Consider the following 20,876-nt stretch of genomic DNA (forward strand, 5'->3'; position numbering starts at 1 on the left):
TATGGAGCACCCACAGGAGGGCACAGATCGAGGCAATGGCTCCTCTGGGGCTCTGGGGGCCACCTCCAAGGGAAACCTGCGTGGAAAAAAGGCTACATTCGTCGACTCGGGCCCGCCACGTGGCATGTGGCTCAGAAGATTGCCGGGTTCTGTCTCGCGCAGACTGTACCTCTATGCCCAAGTAACGGGTTACATTGGTACTTTACCCATTTGCGAAACTCTCGCAGATAGTCTACCCTCAAGACAGACTGGCAATGACGATCGGAATAGTATATCGCCGGGCGTAATCTTGCTCCTTGGATTCGAACAATCTCCCATCTCGTATCCACAATGGAATTCGTTCCGCGGAGTGTGGACTAGGCACAATTCAGACAGGCATCGCGTCTAAAGGCGCCAACTACATCTACTAAGGTATCATCTAAATGATACTTGGGTATATCCGTGCTGCACAAGCGCACTTTTGTCATTTGATCCTCTATATGCAGTTCTCGTATAACCCACATTAGTGTCTGCTCTTTCTCTTGGCTTTACGTCATTTGATGGGATGGCAGAGGCTTTGACTTGACAGCTACATCACATCGGCTAACCGGCATGGAGATATCATTTTGAATTTGTATTATCATGTTTGTTTGTGTCGTTTGTATCGTCTCCCGCAGACATCCACTTTCCCTTTATCCAGCCTTGTGCTTCCTTCGACACGTACTAATATTTTTTTTCCTCTTCTGTGAAAGTCTTCCCAAGGCTATGAAATAACAAAACAAGCTTAACCCCACCATCCCGTCTAGATTGCAAAATACAAGAACGCAACAATATTAACTTTGAGCTGATAAAAAGTAGCTATATCGTTGTCCGTAATATGGAACCCCCCTTTTTGGGTCCATGGTTCACTCCCTTCGCTTAAGCCTTGAACTCCTCCAGGTTGCTGCTCTCCCACTTGCCAGGGATGAGAGCCAGAGGAACAATACCAGAGACGTGCATCTCGGGGCCAAAGATCTTGGCGTTGAGGCCAAGCTCGGCGGTGGCAGACTTCATGTTCTTCAGACCCTCCTGGTAGTTGGGGCCGGCACGACGCACCCAGATTTGGACGTTGTGCTCAATAAGCTGGGGAGCGACGTCACGGAGAGCGCGAATGACACCCTTGAAGGTGCTGGCGACGTTGGTGAAGTTGGCAATGCCACCACCAATGAACAGGACCTTGCCCTTGTCGGCCATGGGAGCGCGCAGCATCAGGTCGAGGACCGTGCGGGCGTAGTGGTAGGTTTGTGACTCGGTGGGAGCACCGGAGTATTCACCGTAGTTGGCCAGCTCGTCGGCGAAGCCAGCGGAGGCAATGGCGTCGGCATAGACGACGGAAGCACCACCACCAGCAACCAGTGTCCAGATGCGGCCAGTAGGGTTGAGAACGGTGAGCTTCAGGGAAGCACCAGTCTTGGCGTCCAGCTCAGCGATGAAGGCCTCCTCCTTGGAGAGCTCACGGCCGAAGGGGGCAGGGAACTCCATTGGGGGACCAGCGTCGATGCTGACCTTGTCGCCACCAGGAGCAATGTTGGTGAGGCCAAGGGCAGCGGGAGATCGGGCAATGGCCCACTTGACACCGCACTCAAAGTCGGCAGTCTGATCGAGCTTGGCAGCAAGATCCAGGAAGTGGACGGCGGCAGAAGTCTTGTCCTCGTTGGGGATCACAACCAAGGGGTTGATCTCGAGGTAGGTGAACTGGCAGTCCACGTAGACGGCGTACAGCCGGGTGATGAAGTCAACCAGGACATTGTGAAGACCAGAGGGAATGTTCTTGAGAAGAGCAGCTGCAATCTCCTCATTGGAAGGGTACTCTGAGAGATCCACGGGGATCAGGAGCTTCTCAGCCTTGGCGTCGACATCACCGACGTCAACACCACCCTCGTGGGTGAACAGAATCCAGTCTCCCTAAAACGATTGAAAAAGATGTTGTCAGTAAGATGTCTTGATAGATGGCATCATGATAAGATACTATGGGAGCTGAGCTGAGGATGGAGTTGAGATGTGGTGTGTAATCGCGCGAGCAGGGGTGTGACTAAGTCCAGTCCAGGACCCTCCCTATTGTGACATCCGTTCGTCCGCCCGGCCTCTCGTTTCGGCAGGCTACGGAGACAATTTTCACACCGAGTGCAAGCGCCATGGTATATATAAAGAAAATCCTTTCTTTCGTCCGGAGCCTTTATATCTCGCCCATCTTCTCTCAACATTCAATTTTGAGTCTCCTTCAACACTTCTTGTCATGCACAATAAGAGTCACTTGACTCTACCCAGATGACCAGCATGCGGTTCTTCTGCAAATGGTGCGTTTGTTGACAATTTTCAAGAAAGGGAGTCCAACAAGAAAAAGAAATGGAATGAAAAGAGGAAAATTACTCACATCACGGACTGAGTTGATGTTGATGTAGTACTCTGTGTCTTGAGGGTGAGGCACAAAGGGCTCTACCAGGAACTGTCGCAGAACACCGGATGTGTGCTCAACCTTCTGCTCCTTGCCAGCACGCTCGGCAACCCAGGCCTTGGCCTCGGGCCAAGTCTTGTTGAGGGCCAGCAGACCGCTCTTGCCTCGTCGCTTGATGAGCTGATCGGGCTTTGCAACAAACTTGGCACCGGGCTGGAGAAGCCAGGGGAAGGTAACCTCGGCCTGGTTCAGGACGTCCTCGACGGCAGCATCCTCAGGGAAGCTCAGTGAGGCGAGTCTGGCAGCAGGGTTGTGAGTGGTGGGCGCAGGGAGAGGACTCGGCTTGATGACAGGAGCACGGGTCAGGTGGTAGTTGAGAATGGCCTTGCCATCGGCCTCGAAGATCGACTTGGCAGACATTGTGATGAGCTGTGTCTACGACGAGAAAGAAAGAGAATTCGAAAGTGGGATGAGTGAAGGAAAGTCTAGCCTTTTATGCCGTCAGCAGATGTTGCGAGACTCGATGATGAGATGGAGATGGAGGAATAGAAGGACGAGAATCAATTGCTGCTGCACAGGCGCGAGTGCATCACTCAACCGCAAAGGCAAGCTTGGGCACCGAGCAGCCGGAGAAGCAATTGACTTCAAAAGACGACAATGAGGCAACCAGCAATCTATTCAAGACCGGAGCGAACAATTGGAGGGGCAAAACCAGCTACACTTACCGCAAAGAAGAGGATTCGGGCGACTACGACGTGCAATTGCAAAGTCGAAAAGCGAAACGGCACGGAGAGCTGGATATCTGACGAGGAAGGGAAGGAGAAGGAAAAGCGAGCCTGAAGACCAAAGAGGTGGATGGCAGGAGGAGGATGACTTTCAGCCTTTCAGAAATTTGGGCGACAAGACGACAGCTCCACGCTGGCAGCTCGCAGGAGGGGTTTGAGGGGTGATGGAGCTCAGCATACAGATTTCGGGGGGGCAGTACTTTTCGAGGGCGGTCAGGGGGGTACTTGGTGCCTGGTGCCGCTAAGGGTCGGAGGTGCGTGCCAAAGTCGGTGGCGGCCGGGTGCGAACTGACACCACGCCGGGAGCAAGAAAAAGCATTGGGGCAAGGGAAACTCAATGGGCGCTGCCATTGCTCTAGCTCGAGTACCGGTACTTTCAGGAGTCGTCCCCCCCCCGTTCCAAGGTTGTTGAGAAGACCCAAGTGGATCGCCATGATTTCGATTTTTTTCTTCGCAGTCGGAATTGGATCGCTCACTGCCTGCGTCGTTTTCGTCTCTTGCCGGAGAGTTCCAATTTACCACCTGCGCCGACTGTCGCAGCAGAGGCTTGCAAGGATCTCGGGACCGCAATTTCTGGCGCCGAAGGCATTCCGTGGGATTCTGGAACCTCCGATAACACGGGCTTATCTGGATTATGCCATGCCCGGGGCCTACGAATGACTTACTTTTCGGAGCCTTGACACCCCTCTTGTTCCTCCCTCGCGGTAATCGACTGATCAGTGCTGGGGGTTTAACGTTTGCATGGGGGCTGCAGCAGAGCCCAACAGAGAGGCGCCTCTGCTGCAAAGAAGCCTGGGAGCTCTATGCTAATGTACCAGACCCCGTAGTGGGACAAGGCTGAGAGGGGCAGCTTTCCGCGCTGTTCAGAACATACGGCGCTGGTACCGGTGGCTCAGGCACGAGCACAGCAACGTATTCGTACCCGTTCAAACGCGGTGGGACCTGGCTGCCGGCTCGCTAACCCAAACGTTCTGGTCTATCAGCGTTGGGTAAACAAGGGCCCAAAGCGTCAGCCACCATAGAGTGGTGTACCCCACCATTGCTGCCCCTCCATTCTCTAGCGCACAGCATTTTCGAGGTCAATGGCTGGCGCTGTCTGGTTCCAATGCATGTCGACTGCCGGGCGATGCTAGCGGCACGAGCTGCCTCTCAGATTGATTCGGTGCCTAATTTTGGGACTGGATCACCAAGCATACCACGCCAGGACCCCTAAGGACGGATTTCCTCCAGCAAAGACGGCCTCCCTGCGGCCAAACCCGCCCTGGATCAACCCGTCCATGGATGGCCTTCCATGTCAGCCCTTCAATGGCAGGCAGTCACGCGCGTCCGGCTATAGCAGCGTAACATCTTCTTATCTTGATTCAAACAGAAATGTCTATGGCACGCAAGGGGCGCAAATGCTCTGCTGGAGGGAATATCCGATACCGCATTCGTGCAATGGAGCCTGTTGAGGTACATGTACTGATGCCCGGACCCAAGCCGTGTTAGTGGCCAGTGGCTGATGGACCGCAACCGGGTCTTTGTCCCCTAGCTTGGCTGCTATTGTGTCTCAAAGCCCTACGGCGCTGCTATTCAACATTCATGACTTTTACCCCAAAAATCTTCCCCAACTCCTTTTGTGGCTGTTGCCGTGCGGATTTGGCTCCCGACTCTCCCACCATTCCGGCCCCCCCCCTGAATTGGAAAAAAAAAATAACATTACTGGAATTGATCGCTCTTATCTGCTGGGGGAGAGAATAAGAGCCAAAAAAGAGGGACGCCAAAATTAGACGCCTGTGCCGTAAGGAGCTGTGAGACGACATCGCATCACCGGACACACCCATTCCTACGGTATAATTCTCTCTCATAGTGCGTCAGCATCGGCGACTTGCGTTTCACCGTAACCATCTTTCGAATTCGGGAAGCTCAGTGTGTCCATCTACGACCTGCATCGAGGTAAGCAGCGCTTCTGCTTGTTCAGTTTGTTTTCAGTGGCCTCCCTTCCTGCTCGCGCTTTCGCACAGGGCTGTATATGCACCACACAGGCACATGCTGGTCCCTCGATCGACGCTTTTGGGTTCCGTTAGGCGAGTGCGATAGCAGCGCGGCTTCGCTGGCCGTGCCCCACCGGCGCCTGCGAGGTCCCCACCGGGCTAGCAATTCGTACCGAGTACGTGCTTGACTTTTCCGGGCTGGTACAGGGCGCGCCGGTCGCACAGGGTAATACAGGGAGCAGTCGGTGCTTGTACCTGGCTGGGCGGTACGAAGTACATGTGCGGATACGGCGCAGGCCTGGCACCACCCGCTGAGCTTCGGCCCCGCTGAGCTTTTGGTGGCAGCTAAGCAGCCCTCCATAGCATGGTCCAGTTGTCACTGCTCTCCTGAAATCTGGCTGGTCTCCCGCTTCTAGGCCTCGCTCCCCCCCCATTGAAAGCTGCTTTTTGTCAATTCCTCTCTTCCTTCTTCTCCATCTTTCGCCTCATCTCCATCTCTGTCTGTCGTGGTTTTCTTCTGCCTTGGTGGGCGCAACGCAGTACGGCTACAACCAGTCCTTTGTTCAAGCTCAGCTGTTAACCAGTGCTTTTTTTCTCTCTACAGGACTCACCCCGCCATTTTTTTCTCCTGCTCCAATTCTCTTTTCCCCCTCCTCAATTCCACCAAAACAGCTTCTCTCGAGAGACCTCTTGACGAGCTCACGCATTCATCATGTCCGGCTCCAAGAACCTGTCGGCCAACGACAACATCCAGCGCTTTGCTGCCCCCAGCCGGCCCCTCAGCCCTCTGCCCTCGCACACTCTCTTCTCGGAGAAGACGCGATGCTTCGTCTACGGCCTGCAGCCCCGCGCCGTCCAGGGCATGCTGGACTTTGACTTCATCTGCAAGCGAAAGACCCCCTCCGTTGCCGGCATCATCTACACTTTTGGCGGCCAGTTCGTCAGCAAGATGTACTGGGGCACTAGCGAGACTCTGCTGCCCGTCTACCAGCAGGTCGAGAAGGCCATTGCCAAGCACCCCGATGTTGATGTCGTGGTCAACTTTGCTTCCTCCCGAAGTGTCTACAGCTCCACCATGGAATTGATGGAGCATTCTCAGATCAAGACCATTGCCATCATTGCAGAAGGTGTTCCCGAGCGAGTAAGTCTTGTTCTACCTTGATGTCCATGCCCCTCACAAAATTGTCGAAACAGCAAAAAAACAGCCCAATTGGAGCCCAATTAAGCTAACCACCGGTCCATAGCGAGCTCGTGAGATCGCCCATGTCGCCAAGAAGAAGGGCATCACCATCATTGGCCCCGCCACCGTCGGTGGCATCAAGCCCGGCAGCTTCAAGATTGGTAACACCGGTGGTATGATGGACAACATTGTTGCCTCCAAGCTGTACCGCAAGGGTTCCGTTGGCTACGTCTCCAAGTCTGGTGGTATGTCCAACGAGCTCAACAACATCATTTCTCAAAACACCGACGGCGTCTACGAGGGTGTCGCCATTGGTGGTGACAGATACCCCGGTACCACTTTCATCGACCACCTGCTGCGATACCAGGCCGATCCTGAGTGCAAGATCCTGGTTCTGCTCGGTGAGGTCGGTGGTGTGGAGGAGTACAAGGTGATTGATGCCGTCAAGCAGGGCATCATCACCAAGCCCATTGTCGCATGGGCCATTGGTACTTGCTCTAGCATGTTCAAGACCGAGGTTCAGTTCGGCCACGCCGGTTCTTTTGCCAACTCTCAGCTTGAGACTGCCACTGCCAAGAACGCGGCCATGAAGGAGGCTGGCTTCTACGTCCCCAACACCTTTGAGGACATGCCCGCTACCGTCAAGGAGGTCTACGAGAAGCTCGTCAAGCAGGGCACCATTGTTCCCCGATCTGAGCCCGTTGTCCCCAAGATCCCCATGGACTACTCCTGGGCCCAGGAGCTCGGCCTCATCCGAAAGCCCGCTGCTTTCATCTCTACCATCTCCGACGACCGTGGCCAAGAGCTTCTGTATGCCGGCATGCCCATCTCCGATGTCTTCAAGGAGGAGATTGGTGTCGGTGGTGTCATGTCTCTGCTGTGGTTCCGCCGCAGACTGCCCGACTACGCCTCCAAGTTCTTGGAGATGGTTCTCATGCTTACTGCCGATCACGGTCCCGCCGTCTCTGGTGCCATGAACACCATCATCACCACTCGTGCTGGCAAGGATCTTATCAGCTCCCTCGTTGCCGGTCTGCTGACCATTGGTTCCCGATTTGGTGGTGCCCTTGATGGTGCTGCTGAGGAATTCACCAAGGCCTTTGACAAGAACATGAGCCCCCGTGACTTCGTCGACAGCATGCGCAAGGCCAACAAGCTGATTCCCGGTATTGGTCACCGTATCAAGTCACGGAACAACCCCGATCTGCGTGTTGAGCTTGTCAAGGAGTACGTCCGCGCCAAGTTCCCCAGCCACAAGCTGCTCGACTACGCTCTGGCCGTCGAGACCGTCACAACCTCCAAGAAGGACAGCCTGATCCTCAACGTTGACGGCTGTATCGCCGTCTGCTTCGTTGACCTGATGCGCAACTGCGGTGCCTTCTCCGCCGAAGAGGCCGAGGACTACCTCAAGATGGGTGTCCTGAACGGTCTGTTCGTCTTGGGACGAAGCATTGGTCTCATTGCCCACTACCTCGATCAGAAGAGACTGCGCACTGGTCTGTACCGTCATCCTTGGGATGATATCACCTACCTGCTGCCCAACCTTAGCGAGGGCCGGGGCACTGAGGGTAGAGTGGAGGTCCAGATCTAATTTGAAGCCGAGAGGAAATGGGAGGAGCGTTAGAAAATCTTTTATAGCAGCTGTGGGTATTGACTGGATTTGGGAAGGGATGGTGATTTGCAAAGACTTGAACAGCGCCACAAGTGCGCTGCGGAGAAATATTATGAAGTATTTAAATCATTTTTTGATTTCATGACAAATAGAACAAAAATTAATTCACTATACACGATTTACTGTGACTATTTTCCTTACGAGTTAGTTTGCAATAGGCAAAGGATTTATGAACTAGAGTATTTCTCAAGGGCAACTCTCTGGAAGTAGAGATATAATAAGATGCGTCCGAGAATATGTCACGTGATCCAGACAAGGCTGTCCCTTGTGAAGCTAGCTGATATCTTATCGCGCAACCACCAGCAACTTTATCGCGGGCTCAACCCACTCGAAGAAACAGGCCGACCTTGAAAGCGACAGATTACTCCTCTAGAGAAAAACAAGGCGGAGGGCAGGATTGGAGCAACTGCATCGTTGCAAGACTTGAACTGTGTTGCGGCCGGCGAATTGGACATTTGTGCTTTGGAGAATTTGTACGGACGGGCCTGCATCTTACTTGCTGGGGTGCATCATTTTTGCTAATCATGCGACAGCGACAACCGAACATCTGCGAGCTCCTTTCCTCGCCATCTAAACAACCGAACCTCTCAGAAACACAATAAAAACACCAGAAACCCACACAATGTCCTTCTTCCGCATCACCCTCCACCGATCCGCCATCGGCCTCCCCGAGCGCACCCGCGGCGTGCTCCAGGCGCTGGGCCTGCGCCGCCGCATGCAGACCGTGTTCCACCCCGCGGAGCCGCAGTTTGCGGGAATGATTATGAAGGTCAAGGAGCTGGTGCGCGTGCAGGAGGTGGAGAGGAGGCTGAGCAAGGGGGAGGTCAAGGCGGAGAGGACGCCGGAGAAGGGGTTTTATGTTGAGAGGGCGGTGCGACGGATGTAAAATTTTACGCAATTGTTTTTGCTTTTTTTTTTTGGTCATAAGCGTTTAAAAAGGGGTTTGGAAGGCTCATTTGGTGTGGGAGCATTGTGTATGTGTATATATGGCTTGGGGATATGAAAAACGAAGTGTACGATATTGTGATGGCAATAATGTACAAAAGGCGGACGAAAGTTTGTGAATTATTCTGAGAAAGGGAGAAAGTTCGCAGCCACGAAACAGCCGAGGAGATAGACATAAAACGAACAAATTGCATTACTTTGTAGCTGTTTCCATCCTCCTCCTTCGCCTCCATCTTCCTCCTGCTTCTATCTGTGTGATTGAAAAGAAGAAAATCACAATAATCAACACAATTAACACCTTGCTATCCAGTACCCATTACCGGCGATATCCGTTAACAAACAAGAAAAAAAAAGATAATCCTACAAAATAAAGCCAAGGGGATTGGTGAATGGGGAACCAATTTTGAGCCAGCGAGTCGCTGCCGGCGCCATTCTCAACCCACTAGTTTGATACCAACTTTTTTAAACAAACAAAAACACAACGTAGGAAATAATATAGCCAAAGGGAGATCTTAGCAGGATCCTAGGCATGTATGAGAAGCGACATGCCGTTTTCTTGCAGCTCACTCATGTCTAAGAAAGGTCGAGAGGAGGCAAGACACAAACCTAAAAGCTCCGCGCTTTGTCAATGTACTCTTGGGATGGAGTCTCGTACTCGTTAACAAAGTAGGTTTCACAGTTGCGCCCTAGCCAAGAGGTGAACTTTCCAATCTCTTCTCTGAGGCGTGACACTGATTGCTGGTCCATATTCGTCTGTGCGAGGAGTTCAGGTAAGGAGACTGCGTGGTATGCTGTTAGCAAAAACAAACCCTTTCGAGATCTGTAAGCGTGGTGCGGCAAATGACGAACCGATTAAGCGGGCAAGATGCTCGGCCCCGTATACATCGCAGACATTCTTGTACTGTGAGTTCTCCTCCGCGTTATCCCAAAGTTTCCGCACATCCATGTACTGGTGGCGTTCAAATCTACAAATCGAAATATTAGCAGACATTCAGCAAAGCTCAAGCGAAAGTATCACGTACCTGTAGAGAAGTATTCTGCTAAGAGCCTTCTCGAAATATTCCCTGAAGCCGGCAATTACCTCCTCCAAAATGTCCATACTCGAAGAACCCTCTTCTCTGCGTGGCCGCTCAACAGCAAGATAATCCTCAAAGATTTTGGACACAGGCTTGGGATGAGGCAGAGGAACAAGCTGGTTATTCTTGGTAATGTTCTCCCAATCATCAACTAGCATGGCCTGCACATGATCAGGAACGGATATGTTGATCATTGGCTTGCTGTGGAAGGCGTCTTCCTGTGGAGATTGTTAGAATATTCTCAGTAGCTTATGGTGCAATTGATGACGATGGTTAGGCAAGGACTATGTGAAAGAGAGACATCAAAAGAAGCAGGAACTAGAAGACACAAAAAACAAAAGCTAGGAAGAAAAAGGTGCAAAACACAAAAAGTAAAGATTAAGAAGCTACTGGCTTCTGTAAATCAACCGCGGGATCACAAGTATGTTCTGGACATATATTACCGGGTGGGATTGAGCTTGAGCTTGATCTTGGTTGGGGGCTTGTTGCCGCTAATCTGGGCCAGAGGCTCCTCAGGTAAAGGCTTCTCGTCGACCAAAGACTTCTCGTCGACCAAGGGCTCCTCGGGCAGAGGCTCCTTCTTGACAATGAGGTTAATCCGAATCTTCTTGCGCTGCGAAGCCAAAGGCTTTTCGTCGACCAGAGGCTTCTCGACCGGAGGCTTCTTGACTGGAGGCTTCCTCTTGGAAATGGTCTTTTGCCGGGGCCTCCTTTTGTTAACAGGCTTGATCCGGGCCTCCTTGTTGACGATGAGCTTAATCCGGATCTTCTTGGGCTGCGAAGCCGGATCGGATTGCCCTTCGGGAGCCGGTGATGGGCTCCCGGCACGAGCCCGTGGTGGAAAGCCAGGCTCGGCAGAAGGAAGAGGAAGAGAGTCCTCCATACGCCCTTGAGAGTTGGATGCAAGAGTCTGCTCGGAGGGGAGGCGGTTGGTGTTCATGGAGAATTCGAGCGAGAAAGAAGTGTTGTACAAGGGCGTCGCAAAAACGCAAGTAGTGAATAATGAGAATGTTGATGATTGAGAAGAAGGATGTCGAAGTAAGGAGAGAAGCCGTCTGTAGGAAGAAAGGAATAGGACGACGAGGAAAACAAGACCACTAAACTTTGGGCGCTTCCCCATGCAAGTTTGAACAAGACATACATCCTAATCAGACTTTGAGGCTTGAAGTACGTCCCAACATAAGACAGCCGCCAAACTATAGGAAAGAAATAGGCTTAAACAAGCCAAAGCTGCGCCAAAGGGTCGAGTTGCCAGACGGAACGCGATATAAAAGCCCACTAGGACAGTTATCACTTTCACTTTGCCCCTGAGTAGCAAAGCCAAATATGCCGCTTTCCGGCTAGAGAAAAAAAGCCAAATACACGCGCTTAAGCGCGTTTCCCATGCAACACAGCAGCATAATGTCCTCGTACTGCCCCGAGAGAGAACTACTCTGACTCAAAAGGCGAAAGTGAAAAGCACAACGGGTGACGCGGCCAAACAAGAGACTCTGAGAAGCAAACGCCACAAGGGGGAAAGAGCCGAACAGAAAAGTAAAAACAGCACACTTTCATCGCAGAAGGACAGGCAAGCTGCAGAGAAAGACAAAGAACGTAATAAAGAAACTTCCAGGCGCTCAAAGGCAAAACCAGTCCTTACCTGCTCAAGATCCCAGTCCTTGCCTCTTCGACCGCCCCGACCTCCCTGGGTCACGGCCGAACTTCGCTCCTCGCTGCCGCGGGCCGACTCGCCGCCACTCTTGACGACCTTCTTGGGCACCTTTGCCGTCTTCTGCATGCTAGTCTTGAGCTGCGCGTGAAGCTGCGCCGCCAGCTCCTTGTGCTCGTCGTCAAAGGGGCGGATGCGGTCCACCAGCACCCAGTCGTCCCACGTGTTTTTCCACCCTTTGTAGTGAACCTTGTACCGATATCCTTCATTGGGCTTCTCCGCAGGCTGCACATCCATAATCTTGGCCTCATAAAGCATGTCCATGTGGAAGCACAGGACTTTTTCGTCCTTGCTGAATGGCGGAGGCGGCTGTTGTCGCGCTGGAGCCATGATGAGATATCTGTGGGCTGCGAGTCTAGGAGAAAAATCTGCACTGAGAATAACTTTTGGCGTTTTTAAAGGTAAGATTCAAATGCGTAGTGGCTTGTGTAAAATGGAAAAGGCCCTTTCGTGATTGCCTCTAGTGAGATATCAAGATTTTGATGGAGATGGAAAGGACCAGTACAGGGAGACACGTGAGATGAGAGTGAATTGAGCACAGAGTGGTACCCGGTGCTGTGCCCCTGGTCTTTCCGGGAGCGATGGGCACTAATGCCTTGTAGCCCCAGCACTCAGGGCACTGTGCTTTGGGAGATATCCGCCTGGAATGGCTCGGTACAGGCACCGTAAGTACCATTGGCTTGAATTTTTAGTGGGTAGCTGCAGCAGGCATGTCCCCAACGCCGGGCTGCAGGGTTGAGAGTGTGTTTATAATGTAGACATTGATGAATTTGCTGGACAGCAACGACGCGACGCGAAGCCTCCTAACACCAGCAGCAGCATCAAAGGGCAGAGCTACGACAACACAGGTCATTGAGAATAGCCATTCACAATATAACATTCGCAATTATTGACAACTAGACAGCCGCGGTGGCATATTTTCACCAGGTTAAAATCTCTTTTCTTTATTTTCCCAGGTTGAATCGGGGGTATCTAGTACTACAAATCCTCATAAAATCTCATCATTTCCTTGTGTTTCATCTCACCTCATAAACGCCTTGTTGAAGACTTTTAGGATAACCATCCTTAATAAACTATGTTAAAAACCACCAAAGTGCTCTTCTTAATGAGAAGAATCAACGCACATATGCATATGTTGAATGCTCGCCTAACCGACCTTTCCCGTATCCCAAGCGATGTTTAAAAAGAACCTTTTTTTGTGCGGGTACCGTTGATAACCCGTTGTCATCACCTAAATCCATGCCCAAACGCCGATGTTGAAATCGTGCCTGGCTAAGGGAAGCAGTTCATGCTCCCATCAAAGCCAAGCCTTGCTACATTGCAGCTGCAGCAAGAATGATGATATTATTGTACTTATTTGGTGTACTTGGCACGGAAGTGCTTGGTGGCGGCGATCATGTTGGCCAAAGCCTCCTTGGTCTCCTTCCATTGGCGGGTCTTGAGACCGCAGTCAGGGTTGATCCACAACTGCTCAGGCTTGAGGTACTGGAGCATCTCCTCGATGCGGTCCTTGATCTCCTGCTCGCTGGGAACACGAGGAGAGTGGATGTCGTAGACACCAGGTCCGATGTGACGGGGGTAGGCAGAGTCAACGAAGACGCCCAGCAGCTTGGCATCGGACTTGCTGTTCTCGATGGACAGAACATCGGCATCGAGGGCAGCAATGGCGTGGAAGAAGTCCTGGAACTCAGAGTAGCAGAAGTGAGAGTGGATCTGAGTGGAGTCCTCGACACCAGTGGTGGACAGGCGGAAAGCCTGGACAGCCCACTTGAGGTAGGCGTCACGCTCCTTGCCGGAGCGGAGAGGGAGACCCTCACGGAGAGCAGGCTCATCGACCTGGATGACGTCAATGCCAGCGGCCTCGAGGTCAACAACCTCATCACGGAGAGCTAGAGCAAGCTGCTCAGCCTGGACGGACTGGTGAACATCATCACGAGGGAAAGACCATCGCAGGCAGGTGACGGGTCCAGTCAGCATACCCTTCATGGGCTTGCTGGAGACAGAGACGGCGTACTTGGACTCCTTGACGGTCATGGGAGCAGGGCGGGAGATGTCACCGACAATGATGGGAGGTCGGACGCATCGAGAACCGTAGCTCTGAACCCAGGCGTGGGTGGTGAAGGCATAGCCATCTAGGCGCTCACCGAAGTACTGGACCATGTCGTTTCGCTCAGGCTCACCGTGAACGAAGACATCGAGGCCAAGCTCCTCCTGGATCTTGACGTTGTCACGAATCTCCTTCTCAATGAAGGAGTCATACTCCTGGGCGGTGATCTCGCCCTTGGTCAGCTTGGTTCGTGACAGGCGAATCTCCTTGGTCTGGGGGAAAGAACCGATGGTGGTGGTAGGGAACAGAGGGAGCTTGAGCTTAGCCTGCTGAGAAGAGATACGAGCAGGGAACTCAGACTTTCGGTTGTAGTCGGCAGCGACAATCTTGGACTGGCGCTCCTTGACCTTGGGGTCGTTGGTGCGGGGAGAGGTGGCGCGAGCCTGGATAGACTTGGCGTTGGCCTCGAGCTGCTCACGGACGGCAGCAGGGCCCTCAGTGACGGCCTTGGCAATGACGGCAACCTCGACGGTCTTCTCAGAGGCGAAAGAGAACCAGTCGGCGATTTCAGCGTCCAGCTTCTTCTCGCTGGCCAGGGTGTGGGGGGTGTGGAGGAGAGAAGAGGAGGTGGCGACAATGACACGCTCCTTGCCAAGCTTCTGGACAGCGCTCTCAACAGTCTCAATGGCACGCTTCAGGTTGGTCTTCCAGATGTTTCGTCCGTCGACAACACCAGCAGACAGGACGGTCTGGGGGCCAAGAGCACCGATAACGGTCTCAAGCTGCTCAGGGTTGCGGACAAGGTCGATGTGAACAGCGTAGATGTCCTTGGGGACGAGGTCAAGGTTGTGGACGATGTCACCAAAGTAGGTGGTGAAGACGAGCTTGGGGATCTTGTCACCCAGGCTGGCGAACTTCTCATAGGCGGGCTTGAAAGCAGCCTTAGTCTTGGCGGGCAGGTCGAAGACGAGAACAGGCTCATCAATCTGGACGGTCTCGGCACCAGCCTGCTTGAGCTGGACAAGGAGCTCCTCGTAGACGGGCAGAAGCTTCTCGAGCAGGTCAATGGGCTCGACGGACTGGCCACGGTCGGCCTTTCCAAGGTGCAGGAAGCTCACAGGGCCAACAAGGACGGGGCGGGTGACAATACCAGCCTCCTTGGCCTCGTTGAACTCAACAACAGCCTTGGGGGAAGCAGACAGCTTAAAGGTCTGGTTGTCCTGGAGAGTGGGCTTAACGTAGTGGTAGTTGGAGTCAAACCACTTAACCATCTCCAGAGAGGGGACATCGACGCCTCCCTTCTGGTGGCCACGGCCCATGGCGAAGTACTGGTCAACAGTGTCAAGGCCATCCTTGGTGTAGCGCTCGGGGACAGCCTGTAGGTTTTTTGTTAGCATTCATTCTTCTAGGGAAGAGATTGGGCAGAAATCTGTCACATACGCCGAAGTCCTGGATGTGTGAGAGAACCTGATCGTACAGGGCAAAGTCGTTGCTGGGGATGATGTCGACGCCGGCATCTTTCTGGATCTTCCAGTGAGCCAGACGAAGTCTCTTGGCCTCAGTGAGGAGCTCCTCCTGAGAGATCTTTCCAGCCCAGTCTACACAATTGATCAGGTTAGAAAACATTTTTTGTGACATCGAGCGGAGAGAAAGACTCACAGTTTTCGGTGGCCTTCTTGAGGTCACGGTTGACACCCATACGGGGGAAACCGAGAACTGCGGACTGAACCATCTTTGCGATTGGTTTTGATAGCAGCGGAAGAAAAGGGAATGAAGATGAGTCCTTTGCCAAAGTGTAAGAAAAGGACACGCTGAGGAGGATGGGGAGAAGAAAGAGAAGAAGGAAGATGAAAAGGACAGCGAGAAAAGCTGGGCAGCGACCTAATAAGTGGTTTGGGGAAAAGCGCCGGGCGGGGGAGGGGTAAGACGAAGCGGTCGGGTGCTGCTGGGCTCCAGGCGCTGCGATCGGGGCTTTTCTTTTTGCAGTGGAGCCTATCACCGCTGACCGGGCTGCAGCGTCGCGGCCACTTTGCTGCGCAGCTCCCGCGTGGGTGGCCATTGGCAGCACGAGGAGCGAGAGCCAGGGGCGTCAACCAAATTGCGCGATTTGCGCCATCGGAGGTGGCTCCCCCGTGAATTCTGCCAGAGGAGCACGAATCTTATTCATTGCTGTGCGTAATGACAGGCTCTGATGGATCCCTGCCACGCCGTATTATCTGAAATTTCTTAGCGCATGGGCGGGGTGCGGGACTCGAGCTAGCAGCTTCAGTTGCTGTGCTGCTACGGCTGAGGTACTCGTACCAGTTTGTGCGCATCCCACATACTGATGCGTTGGTACAGGTACACGCTACTGCTGGTTGCTGTTAACACATGCCAAAAATTGGATTTGGTTTGCATTCTTCTGTTGAGGATGATGCTCGTACTCGTTTTCCGTACTTGAACAAACGAGCACAGAGTGGGGACGATGGCAAGAGATTACTTGGAATTACTTGGAAACGAGCATATCATTTAAAGGCAACAGTAGTATCTATTACTCGTGCTCGTGGGCGGATGGCAATGGAATGATTACATGCAGTTTTTGCCTCCTGATCAGAGGTACTACTGTTGGCTGGTTGCTAGCGATCAAAGTGCAGAAATTTTTGCAGCTCTACCCCATCAAGTTCCTGCAGCAAGCCTCGACTGGCCTATGGCATGAACCCCTCCATGGTAGCATGGATTGCAGCACGCCTAGGATGTCTTTGTCTTACTACAACAGTTGGTTCAAAACTATTATCCGATTGCCACGGGGGCTATAAGCAAACGTATTACCACCTGTTATGCTGACTCTCTCATACGTGTACCTCTGTGATATGCACCCTGAGCAGCAGACTGCAGATGGAATGCTATGACCTGCAGGTAAGCAATAAGAAGTATCTCTTGACCAGAGGTCTACGAGGCAGATACCTGGCTGTCCAATAATGGTGGTGGCATCTATGAGAGCTTAAACTCAACCATAGATGGGTCGATAGGGTCCATTGAAAATTCGACCAAGAGCAAATAAGGGTCTTCCCAGATAACGCTAGTCTTTGGGTAGAGAAAAACCAATGAGCTCCATCAGATCCGATCTCGCAGCTGTTGGGCCAGCGAAAGGAAAAAGAAGCCTATGGAAGTTGACTACTTGGCGATCTTTTTTCATTTTGTAGCGACTGCTAGTAGTACTAATGGCAATCGTAGAACCCTCGGCAGAACTCTTCGTTGAGCAAGAATGGCCCCGAGGGCCCCTAATTATTCTGCATGGATGAGACAAGTGAGAATCGCTTGCATAATAAGCAGCCAATAGCAAATCCTGTGGAATCCTCTGCTTTGGCGCGGCCTGTCAGCATCAGACCCCAGAGTAAGATTCCCCAGCTTCCAGATGTGATGCCCACCTCGACTGTGTTGATTCAAAAGCACACCAGCCGAATATATGCGCTGCAGATATGGCATCTTCGAGGCCCCTTGGAAGAACTCACATATGAGCCACCTTCTAAGACTCCCAGTGCGTGTATTTTAGTCTACCACGTGTAGTCTACCACTGCCGATGGTGTCATTCTGTGGGTGCATTACTCTGTGAACCTGGTGGTTGGTGCAATGTGAGTTCCGGTATCCCATGCCCGTATGACGGCCTTTCTTTATCTGGCACATCCCTTGGACTGCAGGATGCTGATGCTTGTGTGTGGGTGTACGTTTGGATGTTTGGACTCACCCTGGATGCGCTCGGTCGACCGCTATATACACCTACCTGAGAGAATGATAGTTTTATTATTCTGGAGTCGACTATCGTAGACCATGTGCAAATACACCAATGAGAAGCTCAATATCAGTCCTGAAAATCTTCACCTCAGAATCCGTCCAGTGGGCATATTTGAGTGTTATACTCTTATAACACATATACACCTACGCAGGTACTGTAGAAACCGCGCCACAGTGCGGCAACACCACAGTTTTCAATTCAAGAGTCAATGTTTGCTGCCAAAGAACAGCGTAAAGTATCTTCGCTTCATCTCGCCTTTCAATGCCTTTTACCATTCAAAGCCTTGTCAAGTGTTTATACAGTTCACCCCAGCCCTGACAATCGAATCCTCAAAAGCCACTAAGTACAATGCTACTTACTACATTAGTATATGTACCTAGGTAGGAAGAAATCGATGAATTCTATGAGTCAATAACCGAATATTTTTAACGAACATTCCAAGCAAAATGCGGCTAGGCAAAAGGCAAAAGGCAAAAGGCAAAAGCTCGCTTCCCCCCGAAAGCGATGGAGCCTCGATTTCACAGCATTTTTAACGCACCCTCAGCCTGGCTGCATGCACTATGACTTCTTCCTAGCTGCCTTATTAAGACCTTTAGTGTTGCGGCCTGAATTTCACAGCATTTTTACCGCCTTCAGACGGGCTACCGCGGCTTCCTACTAGTACTTATCAACATTTAATGTGGCCCTTGTGAGTGAAAATGTACTTTCAATTTACCGTGATGTTAATGCCTTCAGACAGACGATACTATGTTTTTCAGAAGTTGATGACTACAGTACATTGAGTATCCTCGCCATACTCTTCTATAATGAGCCCGGCATGGTGCAAACCACAAATGAAATCATCATCTTCGCTTGGTATAACAAGATGCCTCGTAAAATTAAATTTGGGTGATTGTACAATAGATTTATAGAGAGTGCTTTTTCACAATCGCAACGTGTATCCAGTTGCTTCATATAGTCCGAAATTGGGACATGACGTGGTTTGCCTCGATGTCCGAGGCTGCTGTTCGCCGCCGCCGCCGCCTTCGGGGTATACCCACTGAAAGCGATGGCGACTCGGGCCAAGCCCATGAGCTGCGTGCTTTCCGGGATTCAGCCGGAGCTACTCAGGAAGTCCAGCCAATCGGCGTGCAGTTTATCACCGAGCCGACCATTGACAAATCCCAGAAACCGAAAACCCACGGCCTTAAAAACTGCTCTGCAGCAACCCCATTTTCTTGCCCGGCTGCAAATTTCCGCCCCCATGTAAACTTTCCATCAGCACCACAGCCATGGCTAGTATTGCATCGTCAGCGCTGAGGTCGGCGAGCCGCCTGGGCTCCAGCCCAACGGTTGCTGCGGCGTCGCTGCGAGGAATTCAGCGAGCTGCCCTGGTGGCGGCTACGAGGAGGAGTGGGAGGCGGGGATACGTGACCGAGTCTAAGAGGGATAATGCGCGGGTCGAGACAGCTATCAAGCTGGATAGGAAGGACTTTGTGGACATCCCTCCTGCGTCGCTGGATGCTTCCTCGCCTAACATGAAGGTTAGCCCGATGGCTGGTACGTCGTCCTTGGTTACCTCTTGTTGCGAAAATTCGAAATGAAGAGCCACATGTAAGGCATAGAGGCTAATGCGCATCTGCAGAGGTCCTCAAGACCGCGGCCGTGATGGAGGAGGGCCAGAGGCCTATCTACCTCGATATGCAGGCCACCACGCCTGTTGACCCCCGTGTTCTTGATGCGATGCTGCCGTTTTACGTCGGCGAGTTTGGCAACCCCCACTCAAGAACGCATGCTTACGGCTGGGAAAGCGAGAAGGCTGTTGAGGAAGCCCGAGAGCATATTGCGAATCTGATTGGCGCCGATCCCAAGGAGATCATCTTCACCAGCGGCGCCACGGAGAGTAACAACATGAGCATCAAGGGCGTTGCTCGATTTTTTGGCCGATCCGGCAAGAAGAAGCACATTGTCACCACCCAGACTGAGCACAAGTGCGTGTTGGACAGCTGCAGGCATTTGCAGGATGAAGGATTCGAAGTCACCTATCTGCCTGTTCAGAGCAATGGCTTGGTCAGCATGGCGGATCTTGAAGCTGCTATCCGGCCTGAGACGGCCCTGGTCAGCATCATGACTGTCAACAACGAGATTGGAGTTATTCAGCCGGTTGAAGAAATTGGCAAACTCTGCCGCGAGAAAAAAGTCTTTTTCCATACAGATGCAGCTCAAGCTGTTGGCAAGATCCCGATTGACGTCAACGCCATGAACATTGACCTCATGTCCATCTCATCACACAAGATCTATGGTCCCAAGGGCATTGGCGCATGCTATGTGCGGAGACGACCCAGGGTTCGTCTCGACCCCATCATCACTGGTGGTGGACAAGAGCGTGGTCTTCGAAGCGGTACCTTGGCACCACCATTGGTTGTTGGCTTTGGCGAGGCCTGCCGTGTTGCCAAAGAAGAGATGGCGGTACGTTATCACATTTTCCGTTCTTTCATTTCCTCTCTTTTCCCTATATACTTTTCATTTCCCCAATCCAAATTCTCCCCTGCGTTCATATGATGATCTGCTTATACATGCATGGCTTTCTGAATTGCCCGTGACAAGGCTCTTCGTGTTGAGTGTAGCAACCTGTCTGATTCTTGCGCTTTCTTTCACTGCCTGTGTACTCTTGGATATTATCAGTCTCATCTTTCATAGATTGACAATGACTAACGAGAATCTTTGCATAGTATGACTCAAAGAGGATCAAGTACCTATCAGATCGATTATTAGGCGGACTGCTGGGTATGGAACACACATCCCAGAATGGCGACGCCAAGTCATTCTATCCCGGCTGTGTCAATGTTTCATTTGCTTACGTCGAGGGCGAGTCCCTATTGATGGCACTCAAGGATATTGCTCTGTCTTCGGGCAGCGCGTGTACTTCGGCCTCACTTGAACCCAGCTACGTGCTCCGAGCGCTTGGAAACAGCGACGAGAATGCACACAGCAGCATCCGGTTTGGTATCGGCCGCTTTACCACAGAGGAAGAGATCGATTATGTATTGAAGGCAGTTCAGGAGCGTGTTACCTTCCTGCGCGAGCTTAGCCCCTTGTGGGAACTTGTGCAAGAAGGCATTGACCTGAACACGATCCAGTGGAGCCAACATTAATACGCCTCAAGTTTGAAATGTACCTGTTTAAAGTTTGGGAAGGGAAGATTTAGCAATTGGGTCTGGATTTTGGCGTAATCAGAAAAGAGCTGGCCATGGGCGCCAGAACTCACGCCGGCCAGATGACTGTAACAAACAACATATTGTAGTATAAGATACCTGGTTCTCACT

At 52.1% G+C, this 20,876-nt stretch overlaps 7 protein-coding genes across 7 annotated transcripts; 4 read left to right on the forward strand and 3 right to left on the reverse strand.

The window, feature by feature from the left end:
• Positions 1-897: 897 nt before the first annotated feature.
• On the reverse strand, positions 898-2,833 carry TGAM01_v201521 (ATP-citrate synthase subunit 2; the record flags this gene model as incomplete). The annotated part of the gene is made up of 2 exons (XM_018806387.2): positions 898-1,923; positions 2,393-2,833. 2 exons carry the CDS (start codon positions 2,831-2,833, stop codon positions 898-900), a joined length of 1,467 nt encoding a protein of 488 aa, XP_018660418.2.
• A 3,050-nt stretch (positions 2,834-5,883) lies between these two features.
• On the forward strand, positions 5,884-7,942 carry TGAM01_v201522 (ATP-citrate synthase subunit 1; the record flags this gene model as incomplete). Its single annotated transcript, XM_018806386.1, has 2 exons — positions 5,884-6,312; positions 6,416-7,942. 2 exons carry the CDS (start codon positions 5,884-5,886, stop codon positions 7,940-7,942), a joined length of 1,956 nt encoding a protein of 651 aa, XP_018660417.1.
• A 500-nt stretch (positions 7,943-8,442) lies between these two features.
• TGAM01_v201523 (hypothetical protein) lies at positions 8,443-8,625 on the forward strand (the record flags this gene model as incomplete). Its single annotated transcript, XM_024548783.1, has 2 exons — positions 8,443-8,496; positions 8,557-8,625. Coding segments are annotated over 2 exons (123 nt in total), but the record flags the coding sequence as incomplete, so codon positions are not given.
• Positions 8,626-8,645: 20 nt separating this feature from the next.
• TGAM01_v201524 (hypothetical protein) lies at positions 8,646-8,909 on the forward strand (the record flags this gene model as incomplete). Its single annotated transcript, XM_018806385.1, has 1 exon — positions 8,646-8,909. The coding sequence occupies one exon, from the start codon at positions 8,646-8,648 to the stop codon at positions 8,907-8,909; it is 264 nt and encodes an 87-aa protein (XP_018660416.1).
• Positions 8,910-9,574: 665 nt separating this feature from the next.
• Positions 9,575-12,082, reverse strand: TGAM01_v201525 (mortality factor 4-like protein 1; the record flags this gene model as incomplete). Its single annotated transcript, XM_024548784.1, has 5 exons — positions 9,575-9,747; positions 9,818-9,933; positions 9,991-10,245; positions 10,488-11,155; positions 11,684-12,082. 5 exons carry the CDS (start codon positions 12,080-12,082, stop codon positions 9,575-9,577), a joined length of 1,611 nt encoding a protein of 536 aa, XP_024406395.1.
• Positions 12,083-13,105: 1,023 nt separating this feature from the next.
• On the reverse strand, positions 13,106-15,531 carry TGAM01_v201526 (Cobalamin-independent synthase; the record flags this gene model as incomplete). The annotated part of the gene is made up of 3 exons (XM_018806383.1): positions 13,106-15,175; positions 15,240-15,397; positions 15,459-15,531. 3 exons carry the CDS (start codon positions 15,529-15,531, stop codon positions 13,106-13,108), a joined length of 2,301 nt encoding a protein of 766 aa, XP_018660414.1.
• Positions 15,532-18,842: 3,311 nt separating this feature from the next.
• On the forward strand, positions 18,843-20,705 carry TGAM01_v201527 (cysteine desulfurase; the record flags this gene model as incomplete). Its single annotated transcript, XM_018806382.1, has 3 exons — positions 18,843-19,110; positions 19,196-20,019; positions 20,283-20,705. The coding sequence occupies 3 exons, from the start codon at positions 18,843-18,845 to the stop codon at positions 20,703-20,705; spliced, it is 1,515 nt and encodes a 504-aa protein (XP_018660413.1).
• Between the last annotated feature and the right edge of the window lie 171 nt (positions 20,706-20,876).

This window comes from Trichoderma gamsii (assembly GCF_001481775.2).
Source record: "Trichoderma gamsii strain T6085 chromosome Unknown Scaffold_4.2, whole genome shotgun sequence".
NCBI lineage: Eukaryota > Fungi > Ascomycota > Sordariomycetes > Hypocreales > Hypocreaceae > Trichoderma > Trichoderma gamsii.